Source organism: Amphiprion ocellaris, chromosome 19 (genome assembly GCF_022539595.1).
Source record: "Amphiprion ocellaris isolate individual 3 ecotype Okinawa chromosome 19, ASM2253959v1, whole genome shotgun sequence".
Classification (NCBI taxonomy): Eukaryota; Metazoa; Chordata; class Actinopteri; family Pomacentridae; genus Amphiprion; species Amphiprion ocellaris.
Genome location: NC_072784.1, coordinates 363,497 through 383,494, shown reverse-complemented (window position 1 = coordinate 383,494; position 19,998 = coordinate 363,497). Strand labels below are relative to the sequence as shown.

The 19,998-nt window shown below is 41.4% G+C and overlaps 1 protein-coding gene across 4 annotated transcripts in view; it reads left to right on the top strand.

Moving 5' to 3' along the window:
* The window catches only part of LOC111587474 (myocardin-related transcription factor A-like), a 48,796-nt gene extending 29,118 nt beyond the window's left edge, over positions 1-19,678 (top strand). For 3 of the 4 annotated variants that reach the window (XM_055005445.1, XM_055005444.1, XM_055005442.1), the window contains 17 exons: positions 1,695-1,750; positions 2,821-2,896; positions 3,003-3,164; positions 7,023-7,165; positions 7,323-7,436; positions 8,731-8,793; positions 8,868-9,058; positions 9,576-9,741; positions 9,949-10,186; positions 10,381-10,544; positions 12,136-13,080; positions 13,263-13,460; positions 13,781-13,897; positions 14,842-14,976; positions 15,061-15,138; positions 15,961-16,009; positions 16,088-19,678. In XM_055005445.1, the coding sequence (XP_054861420.1) occupies positions 1,695-1,750; positions 2,821-2,896; positions 3,003-3,164; positions 7,023-7,165; positions 7,323-7,436; positions 8,731-8,793; positions 8,868-9,058; positions 9,576-9,741; positions 9,949-10,186; positions 10,381-10,544; positions 12,136-13,080; positions 13,263-13,460; positions 13,781-13,897; positions 14,842-14,976; positions 15,061-15,138; positions 15,961-16,009; positions 16,088-16,632 (3,440 nt within the window). In that variant the 3' untranslated portion in view covers positions 16,633-19,678. The remainder of the gene's footprint in view (positions 1-1,694; positions 1,751-2,820; positions 2,897-3,002; positions 3,165-7,022; positions 7,166-7,322; positions 7,437-8,730; positions 8,794-8,867; positions 9,059-9,575; positions 9,742-9,948; positions 10,187-10,380; positions 10,545-12,135; positions 13,081-13,262; positions 13,461-13,780; positions 13,898-14,841; positions 14,977-15,060; positions 15,139-15,960; positions 16,010-16,087) is intronic. The other variant, XM_055005443.1, reaches the window with a different exon arrangement.
* Positions 19,679-19,998: the final 320 nt, after the last annotated feature.

Genomic DNA, 19,998 nt, shown 5'->3' with positions numbered 1-19,998 from the left:
CACTGAGAACTTCTCTGGAAGTTTAAAATGCAGAAGCTACAGTTCTGTGGAGCTACAGCTGAGTAGTAGTCGATGCAGAGGGCTGTGAATCGTACACTGCTCACCCAGTTTGGATGTAGAAACACAAGAACCCTGTAACTGGTTGGCTTTTCTTCTAGTGTGTGCATTCAGAGAACCACAACGATGACTAACATATCCCATTACTGCATCTACAGAAAGAGTCAAAACAAAGCAAGATATGGCTTCAATTCTTCAGAGTAGCTGCCTCTTGCAAACTTCATTCTCCAACCAGCTTCCTGGAGTTCTCCAACAGTCTTGACTGAACTCCCACATATGCTGAGTCGTGGTTGGCTGCTTTTCCTTCACTCATCCCATCTCAGTCGGGTTTAGAAGTTTTGGCTCATCGTCCCATCAGTGATGGTCCCACTGAGCTCAGACCAGATGGGACGGTGTGTCGCTGCAGAAAACAGTGGTCACCATGCTGGTTAATAAAGTTGCATTATCTCAGATCCTCGATACCTCGCCGTGGATCCACACATCCAGTTTCCATCTGTTACCTTCTCTGTGACTCAAAATCCAAACATTTCAGGCCAGAGTCCAGATTTCCACAGTTCTTCTGTCCATCTCTGGTGTTTCTTGGAACAAGCCGTTCTGCTGTTTCCCTCAGTGATGTTCTTTCTGCAGTAGTTTAATGTGAAGATCAGATTCATGAACAGCTGCTGATCAGATTCCTGCTGCTTGAACTCTGTAAAGCACTGATGTGGTTCCAGTTTGAAGGGTCCCTAAATTGTGATTTCTTCTGCTGGTAACTCAAATGAACTTCTTCCCTGTAGCTCAGGGAACTCTGAGGGAACTCTGAAGGAACTCTGGGTCTTCTTTTCTGTGGTGATTCTCATGAGCCAGCTTCATTGCAGCCTTTGATGATTTTCAGAAAAGCGTTCTTGACGTTTTCTAGATTTCCTGTCCCCCGTGTGTTGAAGTAAAATTAATAAATAATGAATAGTGTTTATTTGATGCAAATTAGTTTTAAAAGTTCCTCTTCTTCTTGGAGGTTTCTTACATCTTCTGCAGAAGAAAGAGACAGTTTTCCACCATTTCCAGCTTCTAGATGTTAACTCTTTCTTTTTTTCCACTACTAAATAACCTGCTGCTCACAGATAATACATTATTAAATGATCACAGATTAAGACTTTTATTTGTTCTAATCCCATAATTCTGTAGAAGCAAAGCTATGAAGCCTGAATTGAAACATATCATAGCTACTTGTTGGGCTTGAAGGTTTCCTGAGATTTCTGCATAACTACAGATGTTTTGCTTCAGTAGTTTTTGAATCTTACACAGTTTACAGACACTGTACTGCTCACTGAAACCCTCAGAATTTTTCTGCTCAGATTTCTCCTTTAACGTTGTTTGCAGAGGCTGTATTTGGGACCACTACTCAGGCTATCATGAACTTTATTCTGTCATGGTTTACAGGAAGAGGAGTCCTCTCAGTGGGAGCAGACATTTACTGATCCAGTTCCCAGGAAAAGCTCTGGCTATAGGAGAACAATAATCATCACCATCAGTAACCTATTTGTCCTGAACTGGAAGAGTGTTTCAGAATTTATTTTCTGTCCTCAGCAGCATGAATACTCACACTGCCATATTAATGCCCTCATTCTTTTTCTCTCCTCTCTCTCTTTATCCATCAGCTCTGAAAAGTTCAGCTTCCTTCCATGAACAGAGGCGGAGTTTGGAACGAGCTCGTGTGAGTGACGTCTTCTCATCAGGAGTCAAACAGACTTTAATTCTCTGTCTTTGAGAGGTTTTGTAATGTGTAGCATCATTATATAAAAATCATCTCATGCAGTAAAGATGGAAAAGAAATCATCTCATCTGCATAGAATGCCCTGATTGGACTGGAAGGTGAAAAATAAAACTGTCCACCAGGTTTGATCTTAATAGATTGGGTAATAGTTAATTATAAAATAAAATATAACAGCTAAATAAAAATATATAGATTGGATAATAGTTAATTATAAAATAAAACATAACTGCTAAATAAACACAGTTTGGTTTTTTTTAATATATAGCAAATTCAAGACAGTAGCTGTTGCATCAAAGTGCTTTCCTGTTAAAATGATTATGATTGGCATTATGAAATTCTAGCCCTGTGACAGGCTGTTACCTGTCCAGCTGAACCTTCACCCTCAGTCAGTTGATGAGGATTATATTAAGCGGTGCATAGATAATAGATGGATTGATAATGAAATTGTCCTAAAAAGCTTAAATATTGTCATTTAAACTCTACAGTGCTATTTATGGTGTATTTTACCTGTTAGGGGATAATATCCTTCTGAAATTAAATAAATGTGACTCTAGCTGACTATGATGCATATAAAAGCTGAAATTTTAGAGTGTTAAATATGTAGAAAGCCTAACTAATATTATAATAGGTAATATAAATGACAGAACTTAACAGAACTAATATAAATATTAAGGTTCAAACCCTACAGCATTGTAAATCATTGAGATTAACCAGATTGTTTTGTTTGTTTTGTTTAATTTTATTTTATGTGGATTTTTTTGTGTTTTTTGTTTAGATTAAGTGTATAATATCTAATATTATACATTATATCTTATATATTAAATATACCCATATAGTGGGAATGGTTTAAAGTGCAGCTAAAATGAATTCCCTGTTGGTTTGATGACTGTTTAATATAAAATGAAAGTTAGCTGAAAATGGAAATATCTCTTTCATCATCAGCCCTGTTTGAGTCCCCCTGATTAAATCCAATGTTAGGAACCACTGTTTGACCTTCTATGTGTCTCCAGACTGAGGACTATCTGAAGAGGAAGATCAGGAGTCGACCAGAGAGATCTGAGCTGATCAGGATGCACATCCTGCAGGGTAAGAGCCACATAGCACCCCTTACCTATCTGGAGCTGAGGCCAGTAACAGAAGACTTAAAGGATTCATGTTATTGTCAAAAAACATTCCTTGTTTGGTTCTGCAGAGACGCTAGCAGAACCATCGCTTCAGGCCAAGCAGCTGCAGCTAAAGAGAGCTCGCCTCGCTGACAATCTGAACGATAAGATCGCCCACCGACCCGGACCCATGGAGCTGATCCACAAAAACATCCTGCCGGTCCACTCCAGCATCAGGCAGGCCATGATAGGTAAGACAGGTCATCACAGGTAAGACAGGCCATCACAGGTAAGACAGGTCATCACAGGTAAGACAGGTCATCACAGGTAAGACAGGTCGTCACAGGTAAGACAGGCCATGATAGGTAAGACAGGTCGTCACAGGTAAGACAGGCCATGATAGGTAAGACAGGTCATCACAGGTAAGATAGGCCATCACAGGTAAGACAGGCCATGATAGGTAAGACAGGTCATCACAGGTAAGACAGGCCGTCACAGGTAAGACAGGTCATCACAGGTAAGACAGGCCATGATAGGTAAGACAGGCCATCACAGGTAAGACAGGTCGTCACAGGTAAGACAGGCCATGATAGGTAAGACAGGTCGTCACAGGTAAGACAGGTCGTCACAAGTAAGACAGGCCGTCACAGGTAAGACAGGTCGTCACAGGTAAGACAGGCCATGATAGGTAAGACAGGTAGTCACAGGTAAGACAGGCTATGATAGGCAAGACAGGCCATCACAGGTAAGACAGGTCGTCACAGGTAAGACAGGTCGTCACAGGTAAGACAGGTCGTCACAGGTAAGACAGGCTGTCACAGGTAAGACAGGCCATGATAGGTAAGACTGGTCATCACAGGTAAGACAGGCCATGATAGGTAAGACAGGTCATCACAGGTAAGACAGGCAATGATAGGTAAGACAGGTCATCACAGGTAAGACAGGTTGTCACAGGTAAGACAGGTCATCACAGGTAAGACAGGCCGTGACAGGTAAGACTGGTCATCACAGGTAAGACAGGCCATGATAGGTAAGACAGGTCATCACAGGTAAGACAGGCAATGATAGGTAAGACAGGCAATGATAGGTAAGACAGGGCATCACAGGTAAGACAGGGCATCACAGGTAAGACAGGTCATCACAGGTAAGACAGGGCATCACAGGTAAGACAGGCCATGATATGCAAGACAGGTCGTCACAGGTAAGACAGGCCGTCACAGGTAAGACAGGCCGTCACAGGTAAGACAGGTCATGATAGGTAAGACAGGTCGTCACAGGTAAGACAGGCTGGGTTTTAGAGGACAGTCCTTGTCTTAAATACAGTAAATGAAGACACAGAATGGACAAATGAACAGTTTTTAGACGCACTATGAACTTCTGTTTCTGGGAGGGAAACATCTGATGGAGCAAATATCAGCTTAGAGACATTTAATAATTTATGACTGACTACAGTAAACTGACCACAGATACCAACAACATTAACTACGTGTTGAGAACATTTCAGTCATATTATATGAACATGTTTTATTCCTGCCAAACACAAATGAATGCTCATGTTCCTCCATCCAACCTGTAATCAGATAAAAATAAATCCTGAAACTTCATGACAGAGCAGCAGTAGATCTCCATGTGTTTATTCTGCTCCCCAGGTCTCAAAAATCAAAAATGTTTAATTAATATGTAATAAATCCTGCAAAAGGGAGGAGTAGTATGAAATGAAAAGCATGATCTACCACAGCACACACACACACACACACACACACACACACACACACACACACACACACACACACACACACACACACACACACACACACACACACACACACACACACACACACACACACACACACACACACGTATGTCCAAACAGAGGTGAACATTCCTGTCCAGTATGTCCCCAGAACACACGCTAACTGCCACCTGAGTGTTGGAGCTTCAAAGGACCTGTTCTGTGGGTTGGAAAGGTTAAAGTGGAAGCAGTAAATCATGCATGAACTCTCCTCCTGCTGACAGATGGAGGTGAAGACATCGCTTCTATTTCTGCTGTCAGCTTTCAGTAGACAGGGCATCCCTAAATAAAGCAGGTATCTTTAACATGGTGGATCCCGTGCTGTTATAATCAGGGCAGATTTAATGACCCCAACTTCAGACTCCTATACGTCGACACAGATGATAAAACACATGAATATCTCTGCTTTCTAAATGAGGCTTACATGTTGAACACAAGTAGCTTCTTCTATTTATTCCACTGGTGCTGACAGAGAATGAGATCAGAGACGTGAGTCCAGCTGCTTGATGGATGTTCAGAGGGAGGAACGCTGAGATTTAATAACGTACGGTGTCAGTGGATTATCCATCTCTGTCACCCGCTACACAATAAACTGCATCAGAGTTACAGAGTCGACATGTAGAAATAACAACGTAGAAAACACACCAGTAGGCAGGTCATCACATTATTAAATCAGCCCCATGTTGTCTCCTTATCAACACCTGCTGATGATATACTGATGGCCAGCAGTGGATCCTGTAAATAAATAACACAGATTTTATTTCAAAATAAATAATAAAAGGCTCTATCCTCGTCCAGAGGATCCTACATGGATCTCTGCCTGTAGCTGATCCTGTAATTAACCCTCCTGTTGTCCTCGTTTACAGGCACCAAAAAATATTGTTTATTGTCTGAAAAAAATCCAAAAATTCAGTAAAAAAATTCCCCAAATATATCTAAAGTGATTACATATATATCAGTAAAACTTCTAGTATTTTTCAAGAACATTCACATAAAAATTTATGTGAATGTTCTTAAGAAACATTTTTAACATTTCTTTTTTCCCACCAAAAAATGTTCAGAGATTTCCCAAAAATGTTGAAAATGTGGACATCAGAATTTTCACTGTGAAAATATATTTTTTCCCCACATTTTCAAACTTTAAAACGAGTCAATTTTGACCCACAGGACGATATGAGGGTTAAATCAGCCCCATGTTGTCTCTGTATCAACACCTACTGATGGTACACTGATGGCCAGCAGTGTATCCTGTAATTAAATAACACACAGCTTCTATAGGAAAGTAAATAATGAAAGGCTCTAGCCTCGTCTAGAGGATCCTACATGGATCTCTGCTGCCTGTAGCTGATCCTGTAATTAAATAACACACAGCTTCCATAGGAAAGTAAATAATAAAAGGTTCTGTCCTCATCCAGGGGATCCTCCTGGTACCTTTAGTCTTTAAATCCCTGTGAAGACTCTTCAGTCTGCACCATAATGAAGTGATTATAAGATATGCGTGAGGGGGAAATTAGCTGGAGAATCATGTCTATGGGATGTCTGAACCCTCTAATGCTGATAATATGGGAACTATTCTCCTGTGGCGGTTTCCATGCAGCTGGTCTATATATTCCTCTACCTGGTTCCTCCGTCAGGTTTTATTGGGCTGCATTAATTTCTTGCCTGTAAAACATTCTGTAAAGAGGATATTATTAATAGCGGCGTACACAGGAGGGCCCATCACAAACAGTTAATTCAGTTACTGCATAAATTACACAAATGATCCTCCAAAACACTCAGCATAACGTCATCCGTACAGAGAAGCCATCTGTCACATGAAAACCGCGTGAATGAGGCGTTCTGCCCCACTTGGCCGTGCTGCAAATGAACTGAGATGAATGAAAGCGGATGGAGCTGGAGTCATCACGGCTTCATAGACAGAAGATCTCATTTCAGATGGATGGGATGTGACTGCTGGAGGACCAGTATTTAGGCTGGGAGAGAAGGCTGACAGTTCTAAAGCAGACCGTCTCTGGGGTGGGTTTTTTGGAGTATATTCAGCATTAACACACTGACAGAGGAAGTATTGGTGATCATTTGGCAGACTGGCCACATTCACAGGGAGTTAAATTCTGATTTTAAAGAGTCTACTTGCTCAACGCTTCTAAAGCCAAGTGATAAAAGCTCTTATTTGGCTTTACGTGTGACAGTAACTCACTCTCAGACAGGGAGGTAGACAGCAGCGCGTTCACATGTTTGTTTTATAGTTTTATGGAGCAGATATCAGGTTCTAACTCTCCACCTCTCTCCATCATCCCTCTTCTCCCTCTCCCTAAAGCCTCAGGAGAAAACTCGTCCTGCGAGGAGGACAGTAATGACAGTCTGTCTCCAGGACAGCCCGGCAGCCAGGAGTGTCCTCCAGGCCTGGGGACATCTCCAGCAGAGACAGTAGCTGGAGGCAGCTTCCCGTCTCCGACACAGGTAGGACCAGAGAGGTTCCAGTGGGACTGAAGGCTGGATGAAAGGTTATAAATTTGGAGCTTAAAGGGAATGTCTCACACACTTTTAGTCTTTTGTTTCTCACTTTCTCTGAAGCCATTGTTGTAAAAAGATAATGTTTTTAACGTCTTATCATCAGGTCCCTCCAGAAGCTCCACTTCCGCCCATCTCAGGTTCCTCTGTTACACTGAAGCTGACCAATGGGACCTCAGCCTCATCTGTCCAGAGAACAGGTGTTAACTCCCACATCAAGGTTAGTGACACCTGTCAGTAAATATGTGTCTTATCTGGGAAATAAAACATGTTAACTGGGCTTTTATTCACAATAGACCCTCTGTCTAATTCAAAGGTCCCACAAATTACAGAAAACATCACATTTCCTCAGAATGTTTCTGTTCATTTTTAGCTCAAACAATCCAAAGATGCTTCATCCCACCATGACTGCATCACCTCTGGTTTTAGCTCTGCTGTTAATGGGCTGTTTTAGTGTCTCTAGCTTTAAATACACCTCAGCTGCTGTCCACGCCCCCTTCAGGAAGAAGACTCTCTCTGTGACATAGATGTGAATATGTGAGAGCAGGACTTTCTGTTGCTTCCAACTTTTATGAACTTTAGTGAGTTTGTCAGAGAACACTGGGTTACAGATTTAGTAGTTTAGTGCAGAAAGCAGCTTATAAAGTTGCTCTGAGGTGACATTAAGTAGTCGTAATGGACTGCATTTCATAATTTCATACTCATTCTATTGTCTGACAGCAGAAACAGACAGCTATGTAAATGAGAACATCTTCATGGGGATGCTGTTGTTGTTTCCTATTGTTGTGGTGACATTACCGTCTAAAATCAGAGTAACCCACAGGTTCTTCAGCTCTGCAGATGCTGGGAGTGCATGAAGACTCTGGTGTTCACTCTTACAACCAACAGCAGAACATTTTCTGTGCTTTGGGTGAGACTTTTAGAGTTTACAGAAGCAGCTCATAAAGTTTCTGAGGGGCTCATCTGGAAGCTGTGGGCAGTGAGGGGGCAGGATGGTGCAACTATTATGACAGATATTTATTTCTCAGTTTCTGCCTAGTAACTGATGACAATTCAGTCTGACCTGTAAACCTGGGAGGCCGTCTAGTGGAGAGGATCTAGAGAAACGGCAGTAGGAAGCAACTGTATATTCTCACAGCATTTCATTTACACCTCCAAGTTCAATAAATATGGACTTTCACTTAAATTTCACCTTTAAAGCTGCACCAAGCAACAGTTTCATAAAGCAAAAATCTCCTTAATCCATTTAATGAGAGAAGACAAGAGATGTAGAAAAAAGTTCTGCTATAAGGAGAGTAAATACTGAATAAATGACAGTTGGGCAGTGCAGCAGTTTGTCCACATATGTTTTTAGCTTTATGAGATGGAAACATGACATGCTGGATATGGTGTATAAACTGTGCTGCTCTCAGGAGTCCTTTGTTGTTCTGATATCAAATGAATAATCATATATTTTGTTGTAAAAAGTGTTTACGGTTACACCTATCAACATTATTTCCTCTTTATGATCACAGCCTAAACCAAAGTCTGACCACTCTGCCCAGAGACACAAGAAAACCAAAGACAACAAGCCAAAGGTGAGTTTAAAGCATTAGATGTTGGTAATGATGAAGCAGAACAGAAACTGACTGGTTCTCCTGTTTCCTTCCAGATTAAAAAGCTAAAGTACCACCAGTACATCTCTCCTGACCAGAAGGAAGATAAAGAGCCTCCTCCTCACCTGGATTCATCCTATGCTAAAATCCTGCAGCAGCAGCAGCTTTTCCTGCAGCTGCAGATCCTCAGCCAGCAGCAGCAGCAGCAGCACTACAACTACCACACCATCCTACCTGCCCTGCCCAGGTGATTGGAGATAACTGTACCTGAGTCACACTGGAGATTAGCTGCTCCCACAAGCTGCTCCTATTAGCCCCTGCTAGCTGCTCCTAAACATTTTATGGAGGTAGAAGAGTTAAACCAGATGCTGTTTGAACCTGATATCTTCTTATTTATTTATTTATTTGTTTGTTTGCTTGTTTGTTTGTTTAATAGGGACAATACAATTAACATAACTTCAGTACAGTTCATGAATCCGATGTGTTGCATGTAGAGTTTTAGCTACAGCTAATTCTCAACTCCTGTCCCTAGTTGGGCTTTTAAAACAACCAAAACATACAAAATCACAATCCTTTAAAAGTACAAGATACAAAAAACCTAAACAAATACAACCATAACTTACAAAATTAAGTTAAAAATCCTCACAAATCTGTAAAACAAAAGCAAGAAGGAAAAGTAAAAGGTTACAAATCAATCCAAATTAACTATTTAAACTACAACACTTTAAAAATGAGTACAGCTCTGGTTTGCTTCTTACCATCAGACCTCAGACAGACCAGCCTCCTTCCTCTTCCTCCTCCAGTTCCTCCTCCTCCTCCCCTCCTGGACCTCCTGCTGCTCCTCCAACCCTCCCTCCTAACCAGCGTAGTTCTGCTCCTTTAAATGGGACCAAACCAGCGTCTCTGCCTCCAAACCTGGATGAGATGAAGGTTGGTGGAATCAGTAGATCTTTCTGCTGCCAGTGGATGGAGAAGCTGGTGGATGTAAAACATCTTATGTCAACTGGAGGAGGTTACAGATACAGACAGTGATGGATCATTCTGTCTTCCTGTATTCTCTTTATTTTTTCCTTCATGTCTGTCCTAATGTCTTTGCTTCTTCCTTCCTTCTGAATCTTTTCCTCTGTCTGCTGTCAGGTGGCGGAGCTGAAGTCTGAGCTGAAGCTTCGCAGCCTTCCCGTCTCCGGCACCAAGAACGACCTAATTGAGAGGCTGAGGACCTACCAGGAGCTGACTACCTCCTGTCCACCAGCAGGGGGAGCCACAGCGCCAGGGGCTGAAGGAGCAGGAAGAGCCTCTGAAAATAACAACACATCCCAACAACAACAACAACAACAGCAGCAGCAGCTTCAGTCCCATCGGATGCCTCTGAACGGTCAGTGAGGGGATCGTAGACTGTTGTGTGCTTCCAGGATGTTTTCTCTGCAGACATCATCATTTACATTATTAATATCAGATGAGGAATAAATATGCTCATCTTATCACCATGGAGACATAAAAGAAGGAGGTTGACAGAAAGCTGGATATAAATAGGACTCTAATGCTGTCCTTTCTGAACCTTTCATACAGCTGATGCAGGAAACAACGTAACACCTCAGCAGCACCTCCTGACCTCTGGAGGTCCTCTCCCACTCTCACCCGTCTCCCTCACCCCACGTGACCATGCCGTCTCCCCCATCTCCCCTAACCCACCAGGAGACTCCAGCTTTCCCAGCGACACTCTGAGGGAACTGGTCAGACTTTTTTATCATTGGTGCTGGAATCCACTGATCTAATCTGAGATCTGAAATAAGAATTTTAATGAAACACGCCTCAAATCTTACACTTTGGTTTATGATGATTGAATTAGAGATATCAGAACTTTATGTTCTGTCAAGATCAGCTGAAACTTTAACATTTTAATGTAAAAATTTTACAGAATATTTTATTTTTGTTAATTCTCTGTGCAGCAATAATAGCAGTGAGCTTTTCTTACCCACCTCTCACTTTATACTTAAGTAATAACTAAGATGTAGTTGTTCCTTCTTTATATTACCAGAGACTGGCTGGACAGCTGGTAATAATCATTTAACATACAGCAGATTAGCGTTTAATCCTCTGAACCCAAAGCAGTTTTTCTTTTTGCATGTTTCACATTTTTACTGACTTTGTGTCCCAGACCTCTCAGGAAACAGCACAGCCTCACTAGAAGTAGAAATGACTCAAAAAGGTCTTCTGTGCAGAAATGACAGTTGACATGACATTAAAAAAAAAACAGACGAAAAAAGAACAGGAAACATGGGATCAGCGTGTACGATGTCTTTCCAGGTGTTTACAGGTGTTACTAGGAATCCATGGTGACTCTACTACAGATATTAAATTACTAATATTTTTACTTTGCTTCCACATCCGTGTCTTCTCTACGTTACACAGCCTGTAGTTCAGCCCAGTCGAGTCAAAACATCTGTTTATGTGACCGGTGGTGGCAGATGATTCACCAACAGCACAGATTGTTGTATTTTTGTTATTTATAGTTTTTCTTAGAGTAAATGGTTCATTTTAGGGCACGTTTTCAGATGAGGCCATCTATGGAATACAACGATTTTGATAAAATATCACAATTTTAAGCTTAGATTTCATAATTTTTTCTGACCAAATAGCCTGCTACAGATGATTAGTTCAAGGACCAGTGGAAAGTTCCACAATTCTTTCTGTTCTCTGTGATTTTTGGCTCCGACACTTGATGTCAGACTGCAGAATTGTAAAGACGACCTGCCTTTCAAAGCTGCTGGTGGGTTCTGGGGGCTCAGAGGTTTAATGTCCTTTAAAACTGTAAACATCATTTCTGAAATAGTAATGATTTATTTAGAATTAGATATCTCTACTCATACATCAAAAATAAATTACATGTAAATAAATGGTATGGTATCATTTATTGTCAGATATATAATACTAGCTGTAAATATTAGTATGGTATAATATAGAAAAAGTACTAAAGCTGTACTACAATGACAGAAGTGAAGTACAGACATATAATGTATTATAGAGTAGCTGTAATTACTTATAATTGTATTTTAACTGTAGGATAATTGTAATAAAATAAATATTGTTGCAGTTCTGCATCATGAAATATTAATGTAATAGTCAGTAAAGACACCTATATTAGCAGTTACAATAATATTAGTCAGTCGTACATTAATATGTAATAATGTTTGTATTTAAATGTAATTAATCAGAACCAGTCCAGTGCTCTAAAGTGGAATAAAATATCTGCATATAAATACATATATTAATAGATTCATATTTTATTAACAGCCATGATAAAATCATTATTTTCCTCTCCAGATGAGTCCACCTCTCACCCAGCTGAGCCTTCAGTCATCTCCAGCTGCTCAGCTCCACACTAACATTAAAGAGGAGACCTCCTGCTCCTCTCCAGCTCCTTGTGAGTTCTCCTTAAAGTCCTCCTCGCTGCAGAAACTCTGCTCGGTTCCTCCAGGCTCCTCCACCTCCACCACCACAGCTCCAGGAGTCGACAAGGACAGAATGCTGCAGGAGAAGGACCGGCAGATCGAGGAGCTGCTGAGGATGCTGAGGCAGAAGCAGCGGCTGGTGGAGGTTCTGAAGATGCAGCTGGAGCACGGCAGCCGAGAAGGTCATGGTCCAGAGCTGCAGGTTCTTCTGAGAGTCAAAGAAGAACCTCCTGATAAGCCCAGTGTTGCTCTCCCTCAGGCATCACATGAGATGGATGTTACCATGGTAACTGTCAAACAGGAAGTCATAGAAGAAGGAGAAGCTGCAGCTGATCAACCATCAGACACTAATGCATTACTGCAGGAGCAGATCCAGCCTCATCCAGAGCAGAAGAGTTCCCAGAACAAACCAGAACATGTCTGTCTCCAGCAGCTGGCTCAGCAGCAGGCCATCCAGAAGCTCCTGCTGCAGCAGCACACCCTTCAGAAGCAGCAGCACAAACTTCACAGCCACAGTCAGATGCTGGAGAACCAGCAGAACCTGCAAAAACTTTGCCAGCAGAGGAGGAAGAAATCCCCAAAACTGCAGCCGCAGAAACAAGTGGCGCATTCGCCTCAGCAACAGCAGAAACACCTGCAGCAGATGCAGCTGAAGCAGCAGATCCTGCTGAAGCAGCAGAAGTCTCTGTTCCAGCAGCAGCTGAAGCAGCAGCAGAACAAACATCTGCAGCAGATCCAGATCCAGACCAAGATCCAGATGAAGCAGCAGCACGTTCTGGTCCAGCAGAAACAGCAGCAGCAGCAGCAGCAGCCACAGGTCAGGGATGGTTTAGTTTTAAATGGTTTCCTCATCTCCTCCTGATTTTAGAATAAACTACATTTAACAAGCACAGCTGGCTAGCACTAGTCAGGACAAACATGAGAGAAGCTGATTTTCTGCTTGGATCAAACACAGAAAATTACAAGATCTTCCTAAATGTTCTTTTTGGTTTCTTGCAGGTGCCTCCAGCTCACCTCCACCATCAGTCAGGCTCCACCCCGTCCTTCTCACTGGACCTCCTGAAGACTGACTCCACCCCAACGCTGGTCACCAACGGCAATGGGAACCACTTCCTGATTGCACTGACCAATCACATCGCTGGAAACCAAAAACCTGAAACCTGTGGGAGAAAAACATCCAACCACATCATGCTGCAGGTACAGAAACTCAGATTCAGCAGTGTCTGTCTGTCTGTCGGTTTCTGTTCCATGTGTTCCATATCCTTGTGTAGGTGTGTGAACATGCTCCTGATGTGTAGATCTCCTAGGTGACTGTAGTTTTTTTAGCTTGTCTGGGTCTAAGTTGGGTCTCAGTTACACAGTGACCTGTCTGAGGCTGAGAGTAAAAGTTCTGTAACACATTTTCCTCACTAGATAACGATGGAAACACTGCTGAACTTGCTAACGGACTTTGCTTCACTTTCTGATCTCCTCTGTATTCAGCTCTTTGCATCTCTAATTGTTTAATTTTCCTCCAGCGACTGCAGTCGACTCCAGCCAGACTCCCAGGACTCCCCCCCGTTCAGCTGACCAGAGCTGATAGCAAAGACAAACAGAGCGGCGATGTGGGACTTTTAAAGCAGCAAAACACAAAGGTGAGGCTTGAATTCATTCATGTCTGATCTTAAAGAAGTTGGAGCAGCTTTGATATATTTAAAACACTCTAAAATGTTAAAAGCAGTGTTCTGCCACTGGGATTTTGAGCTAGAAGATTTCATCTGTAGTTCAGTGCAATACTAGGAGATTATTGTCATTACAAGGACAAGATTTCTAAAAAGGCCCATCTAAAGGTCATTTTCAAACCTTTAAAGTAGAACAAACAAACGTTCCATTCACCTCTATTGCATTTGAACAGCAGGAAAAAAATCTCTAAACTTGAACAGATAAAATCAAATAAAACCAAAACGTGTCAGAAAATGATATTTTATTTTCTGGGTGGAGAGACTCGCTGTCAGCACATGGAACCAGTGAGCAGTCAAGGTTGAGCACAGGCAGGGAGAGATTTTTAAAATATTTATAGCATCTCTTTCATACGTTTAATGAACCCGGGACATACTCTTTATTCTCAGCAGACCACTGAGCTGCTGTCCTGGTGCAGAAACAGAACAATTAGAGGAACATCAGAGCTTCTCCAGCGAGTCCAGTCATGGTGAAATTAATGATGTGTGCTGTTTGTTTCAATGACAGCAGCCTCTGATAAGTGTCTGACACCAGCCTGATGCTGAGTATTATTGCTTTGCTAATTACTCCGGCAACATCCTCCATTACGGTGATTTATCATTTAACGGACGAGAAACAAACACTCCATCAGACGTACAGTATCTCTGCAGGTCCTGCAGCATTTAGTCTTCGGGGCAAAGCCTGTCTGGAAAAATGTCAGGATGTAGAGGAGCTGTTTGCTGATCTCATATCTTTATGCCTCCATTGACAGTTTTAATCCAGAGATCACAGCAGAGTGGGTTTATGAGGGAATGCTGGTGGTAGGAGAGCTGTACAGGAAACATTACTGCATGTTTTCCACTCTTTTATTTAAATGAAGATGCAGAATGGAACTGTTCAGGTGTCAGTAGAGAAACCTCATCAGGAAGCAGCTCAAAGTTCATCAGCTCCACCCAGTCTGCAGCCGTTCATCAAGGACCAGGAGAGAAACTCCTCATCGCCTTCTTCTCAGACTGTAAGGACTCAAACAGGAGGAATCTTTGTTTTCTTTAAAGGTTTGTCTCTTACTGTTTCCTCTGTCCATGCTTCTCTGCTCCAGGAGCTGTGTCCTGGTCTGGATGTCTTCTTCAGTCCTCCAGTTTCCATTCAGACCCCAGTCTCATCTCCTGATGACAAAGTATGATGTCTGAGAGTTTCACTGCACAACAAACCAATTTCATTAAGCTGCAAAAAAATGAATGCTCAGAATTCAGTTCCTTTTACTGCTGAAACACTTGATTTCTTAGATTTTAATATAGCAGCTCATATGAACCCTCTGAACCCCAGAACACACCGTGGGTTTCAAAGCTGATGTTGTTTTAAAAACCACCAAAATTATGATTATTATAACCATATATCCTCAACTTTTAGGCCATCCTCAAACAATCATCTATGAGTATAGTTCGTCTGGAAAATTAAAGAAATACAAGGTTAAAAAATTATATCCAAAGATTTTATTCTACTTGTCTACAAAGCTGTCAGGTCTTGACGACTGATCAGCCGTTAGTTACTCAGCTGTGATCAACAGAAATTCAGGAATTTTTGGGCTCAGTTTCACTGAAATGCAGGCTGTGTTTACACAGAGCAGATAGGAGGCAAGTATATAGAAATAATACAAATCTAAGTAGTGAAATGGCTATAGTATGTACAACACTTTTCCAATATTGACAACAAGTATGGAAGCAAATATTGTACAATGAATAAAGATTTTTATTTTTTTATGATTTATGGCTTCGTAATCTTCTACTAAAGCCATTTTTGAGTTCTGTCTACTTCTAGTTATGGTTCTGCTGTTTCCATAGAGTTGTAGAACTTTATATTGCAATAGAAAATGATCCTGCAGTGGGTAAATGTGAAACTGGACTTTATATAGTTGAGCCTGACATGAAGCTCATACGTTAACTATGAAACTGAAGATTAACTATGATCTGAAGGAAAACGTGTTGTCTTCTGTCACCAGGACTCAGAGCATGAAGATGATTTTATTGACATCATTTTGCAGACTGGAGGTAAGGTCCACTTTCTATTTCTTCTGGAAGAACATTTTTCACTCAGCAACCTTACCCTGACCTTTGCTTTCCTTCCAGACATGTCCTCCACCTTCAGCCCTACTCCAGACCCCTCTCTGGACCATCTCAGTCCAGACTTCTCTGCCTCCTCCCCTCCTCCGTCACCCCTCCAGCTGTTGCTGTCTCCCCCCGTCCCCCCCAGCTGTGGAACTCCACAGCCTGCTTCCTCTGAGCTTCTGGCTGACACCACAGAAGAAGAGGAGCACCTCTTGGAGGCTGGAAGCGGACGCCTGGAGGACTTCTTGGAGAGCACCACGGGGAAGCCTCTCCTGGGGGTGGAGCCTGGTGGGCTGCTGACTCTGATAGATGACCTCCACAGCCAGATGCTGTGCACTCCCAGCATCCTGGACCACCCTCCGTCCCCCATGTACACCTTCAGCGTGACAGCAGAGGAGGAGCAGGGCCTGGACGGTATGGACTGGTTGGACTTCACCAGTGGAAGAGAGAAGGATGAGGAACCTCCCACTCTGGCCCCTCTGGCCCCCCAAACGCCCTCTAGTGTCTTTTCCACAGACTTCCTGGACGGTTACGACCTCCACATACACCTGGACTCCTGCCTGTAGATCAGGAGACTGAAACCCACCATGGAGCTGCATGAACGTCGACAGAACGTGATCTCTGAGGTTCCAGTGTTTCATTACAGCACTGTGTACAGCTGGCACTGGGGGCAGCTGTGGCTCAGGTGGTAGAGCGGGTCGTCCAATGATCGAAAGGTCGGCGTTTCGATTCCCACTCTGTCCTAGTCATGTGCTGTTGTGTCCTTGGGCAAGACACTTTACCCACCTGGCCTCCAGTGCTGCTACTCACACTGGAGTATGAATGCGTGTGAATGTTGGTGGTGGTCGGAGGGGCCGTAGGCGCAGATTGTCAGCCACGCTTCCGTCAATCTGCCCCAGGGCAGCTGTGGCTACAAATGTAGTTTACCACCGCTGAGTGAGAATGTGTGAGTGAATGAATAATGGATTCATTGTGAAGCGCTTTGAGTGCCTTGAAAAGCGCTATATAAATCTAATCCATAATTATTATTATTGTGTCTGGATCTTCTGGTTTCTTGAATCTTCAAGCTCTTTGACTTTAGTTTTATTTATACTCTGCTGTATTGATTTCTGTGAACGTATCAGGCAGGTCCTAAATCACTTCTTGCTTCTTTAGCAAACGTTTTGTCGACACACGAGGACTTCACTGGTTTTACTGGTGTCTTTCTCTTCCTGTACAAACACCAGTTACAGCAGAAACTAACAGTGCCTTATCTGACCTTTATCTCATCAGGATGGAAACACCTCCTCAGCTGCCTTTTGGGGTGAAGCTAATCAATATTTACCACAACATGAAAAGAGCAAAAGTAACCAATAACCAAAGCTAAGGTAAGGACAATGATTTAATAGCTTATAGGGCAGAGCAGGGATCAGGCAGTCATTTCTAAATACAGAGTAATCTGAGGTGGTTGATGTTTAATGTGGACATCTACAGTGTTCGTATCTCCGTGTTTATCAGGAATATGTGGTTATTTCTCAGGTTTCAGCTCTGAAAGCGTTCCTACACACGGCATGCTGCTCTTTTTAGTATTAATGAAACATTACATGCATAAAGTATGCAAACTATGCAGCTAATGTGGAACCAGTGCAGTGGAAATGGGCTATACATGGAGCTCAGTTTTAAAATTTCATGATGTCAAAACACACAAAGTGCTTTAAGTAGAAAGTCACAACTTCCTAATTCAAAAGTGAGTTTAAACCCCAAATATGAATTATTAAGTGAAAATCTTTGCTGACTCTGGTAATTGATGACAGTTTAAAGGTTGTATGGGGTTTTTTTTCTGCAGTATGTAACGTTACATCATCCTCAGTGAGATATAAAAACATCAAACCTCCTCTGGCTGGAACTTAAAGGAAGGTAAAAGCTTTTCGAGAAATTTCCAAATAGTTGCAAGAAAGCAATACTGAGCAGCTTTTTCTTGCAGAATAAACTGCACCAGGATGCCTGTGATTGAATATATAAGAGCTTGTCCTTTAGCTTGATTAAGATAAAAAAAAAAGATTTAAATAGGAAATATTTTGATCTAAAAAACGTCTTTGATGATTTCATTCATGACCCAAAAGAAATGTTTAGTAAAAATACTAAATGCTGTAAACATCTTAATGGTTTTTAATGATTCTGATGCTTTACTGTGTCAAAAACGACACAATTTCAAAGAAAATATTGGAATTTTTTAGGATTTGTGGTAAAATAATGTAAGATTTTGACATGTTGAATATATTAGTGGAAGCCAAGGGTTGTATTTTTTATTTACTTGAGTCTAATTTATAGTCTGTACACTGTGAACATCTTCTCATTCTGTATATATATTTTCAGTGTAAGTGGTTTGGTTGGAAGTTTTCTGAAGGTAAATGAATCTACTGCACATTAGGTTTCAGATCTTTAGTTACGATGCTTGGTGCTTGCATACGTTATAAAAACAGGTTTCTGTGGTCATTTTGGACACCTGACTGGAATTTTACTCCATTTCTGTCTGCACCTGCTCTAACTGATAAATGAATATGTGATATAAAAAAAGAGGAAACTCCTGCAGGTTTATATTTTGTCCCTGAAAAATAATTGGATGAGATTCCTTCCTCTAGAGGACTTTTGTAAATATTCTGTTATTTTTTGGCTGTCCTGTACTGTATCAGTACTTATGCCAAGAGACATTTTTAAGTGTTTTGCTTCTTTGAGATTTTATAATTAATTTTATAATTAAAGGTTTAGACACAGAAGACACATTTTTTTTTTGCTATATTTGCTTTGTGATATTCTAGTAATACAGGTTTATGTGCACTGTGGCTTATTCTGACAAAAACATGTCTGTGTTGAGGAACCTTTGGAGACCTGATGTTGCTGCATCTTTTAAATGAATCTTCATATACGTCTCGGAGCAAACATACTGCACCGTACTGTTCACTGGAACTATATTTGTTGGGTTTAAAGACGTCTGAGTGAGTTCATACATCAGAATTAATCAAAACGATCAAAACAATTCACAAGGAACAAATCTAGCAACAGCTGTGTAGGTTTTTGGAGCTGCAGTCTGAATTGGTTTAGCTGGTAGCTCTATTTTCTCAGCCATTTGCAAGCTTTACTGAAACCTCATAATGTGAGAAGGTAACGGGATTTTAAGAGCTATAGCTGCAAACCTGTGCAGTTATTGTACAATTATATGGTTCACTCTGGGGAATAGTGCTTACTGCAGGTTTTATTGTTTGTACAGAAATCTCAGAGACTTTCTGACGTAACACATCACTCTGGCTGCTCAAAGGAACAGACTGTTATACATATAAATATAACATATAGTATTTATAATAAATATATATCTATTATAAGCTCTCATCAGGTGCATAGTATAAATGCAAAGTGAAACTGTTACTCCTGTGCTTACTGCGTGATAAATCTGGGCTAAATACTGTAAACTCTGTTATTTAAACAGTTAAAATGACATGTTCTGGTATAATAATGTGTGTTGAGTCACCTCATGTAAATGATTGTAGAAACTTTGGGAAAACTTTTTGTGTACCATAAATGTAAGTATTTCTTTTTCTAAAAAGAGTATTTATTAATAAATGGAAGGTAGCCATGCTTTCATGTTTTATTTACTATAGTAGTGATGGAACATGAGCTGCTACCATCATGTTATCACCTTTAACTTGGGGTGAGCTGGTTGATACCTAAAGTACTGATTCTGTGGTACAGGATGCTGAGAAGCATCTCCACATGATGATGCTGCCACCACCATGCGTCATGTTAGGGGTGTGGTGTCCACCAAACATAGTGTTGAGTCTGATGCTGAACAGTTAATTTTGTTCTCATCAAACCAAAGAATCTTCCTCCAGTTGACCTCAGAATCTCCCACAGACCTTCTGGAGAACATCAGTCTGATGTGAACTTTTATCAGCAGC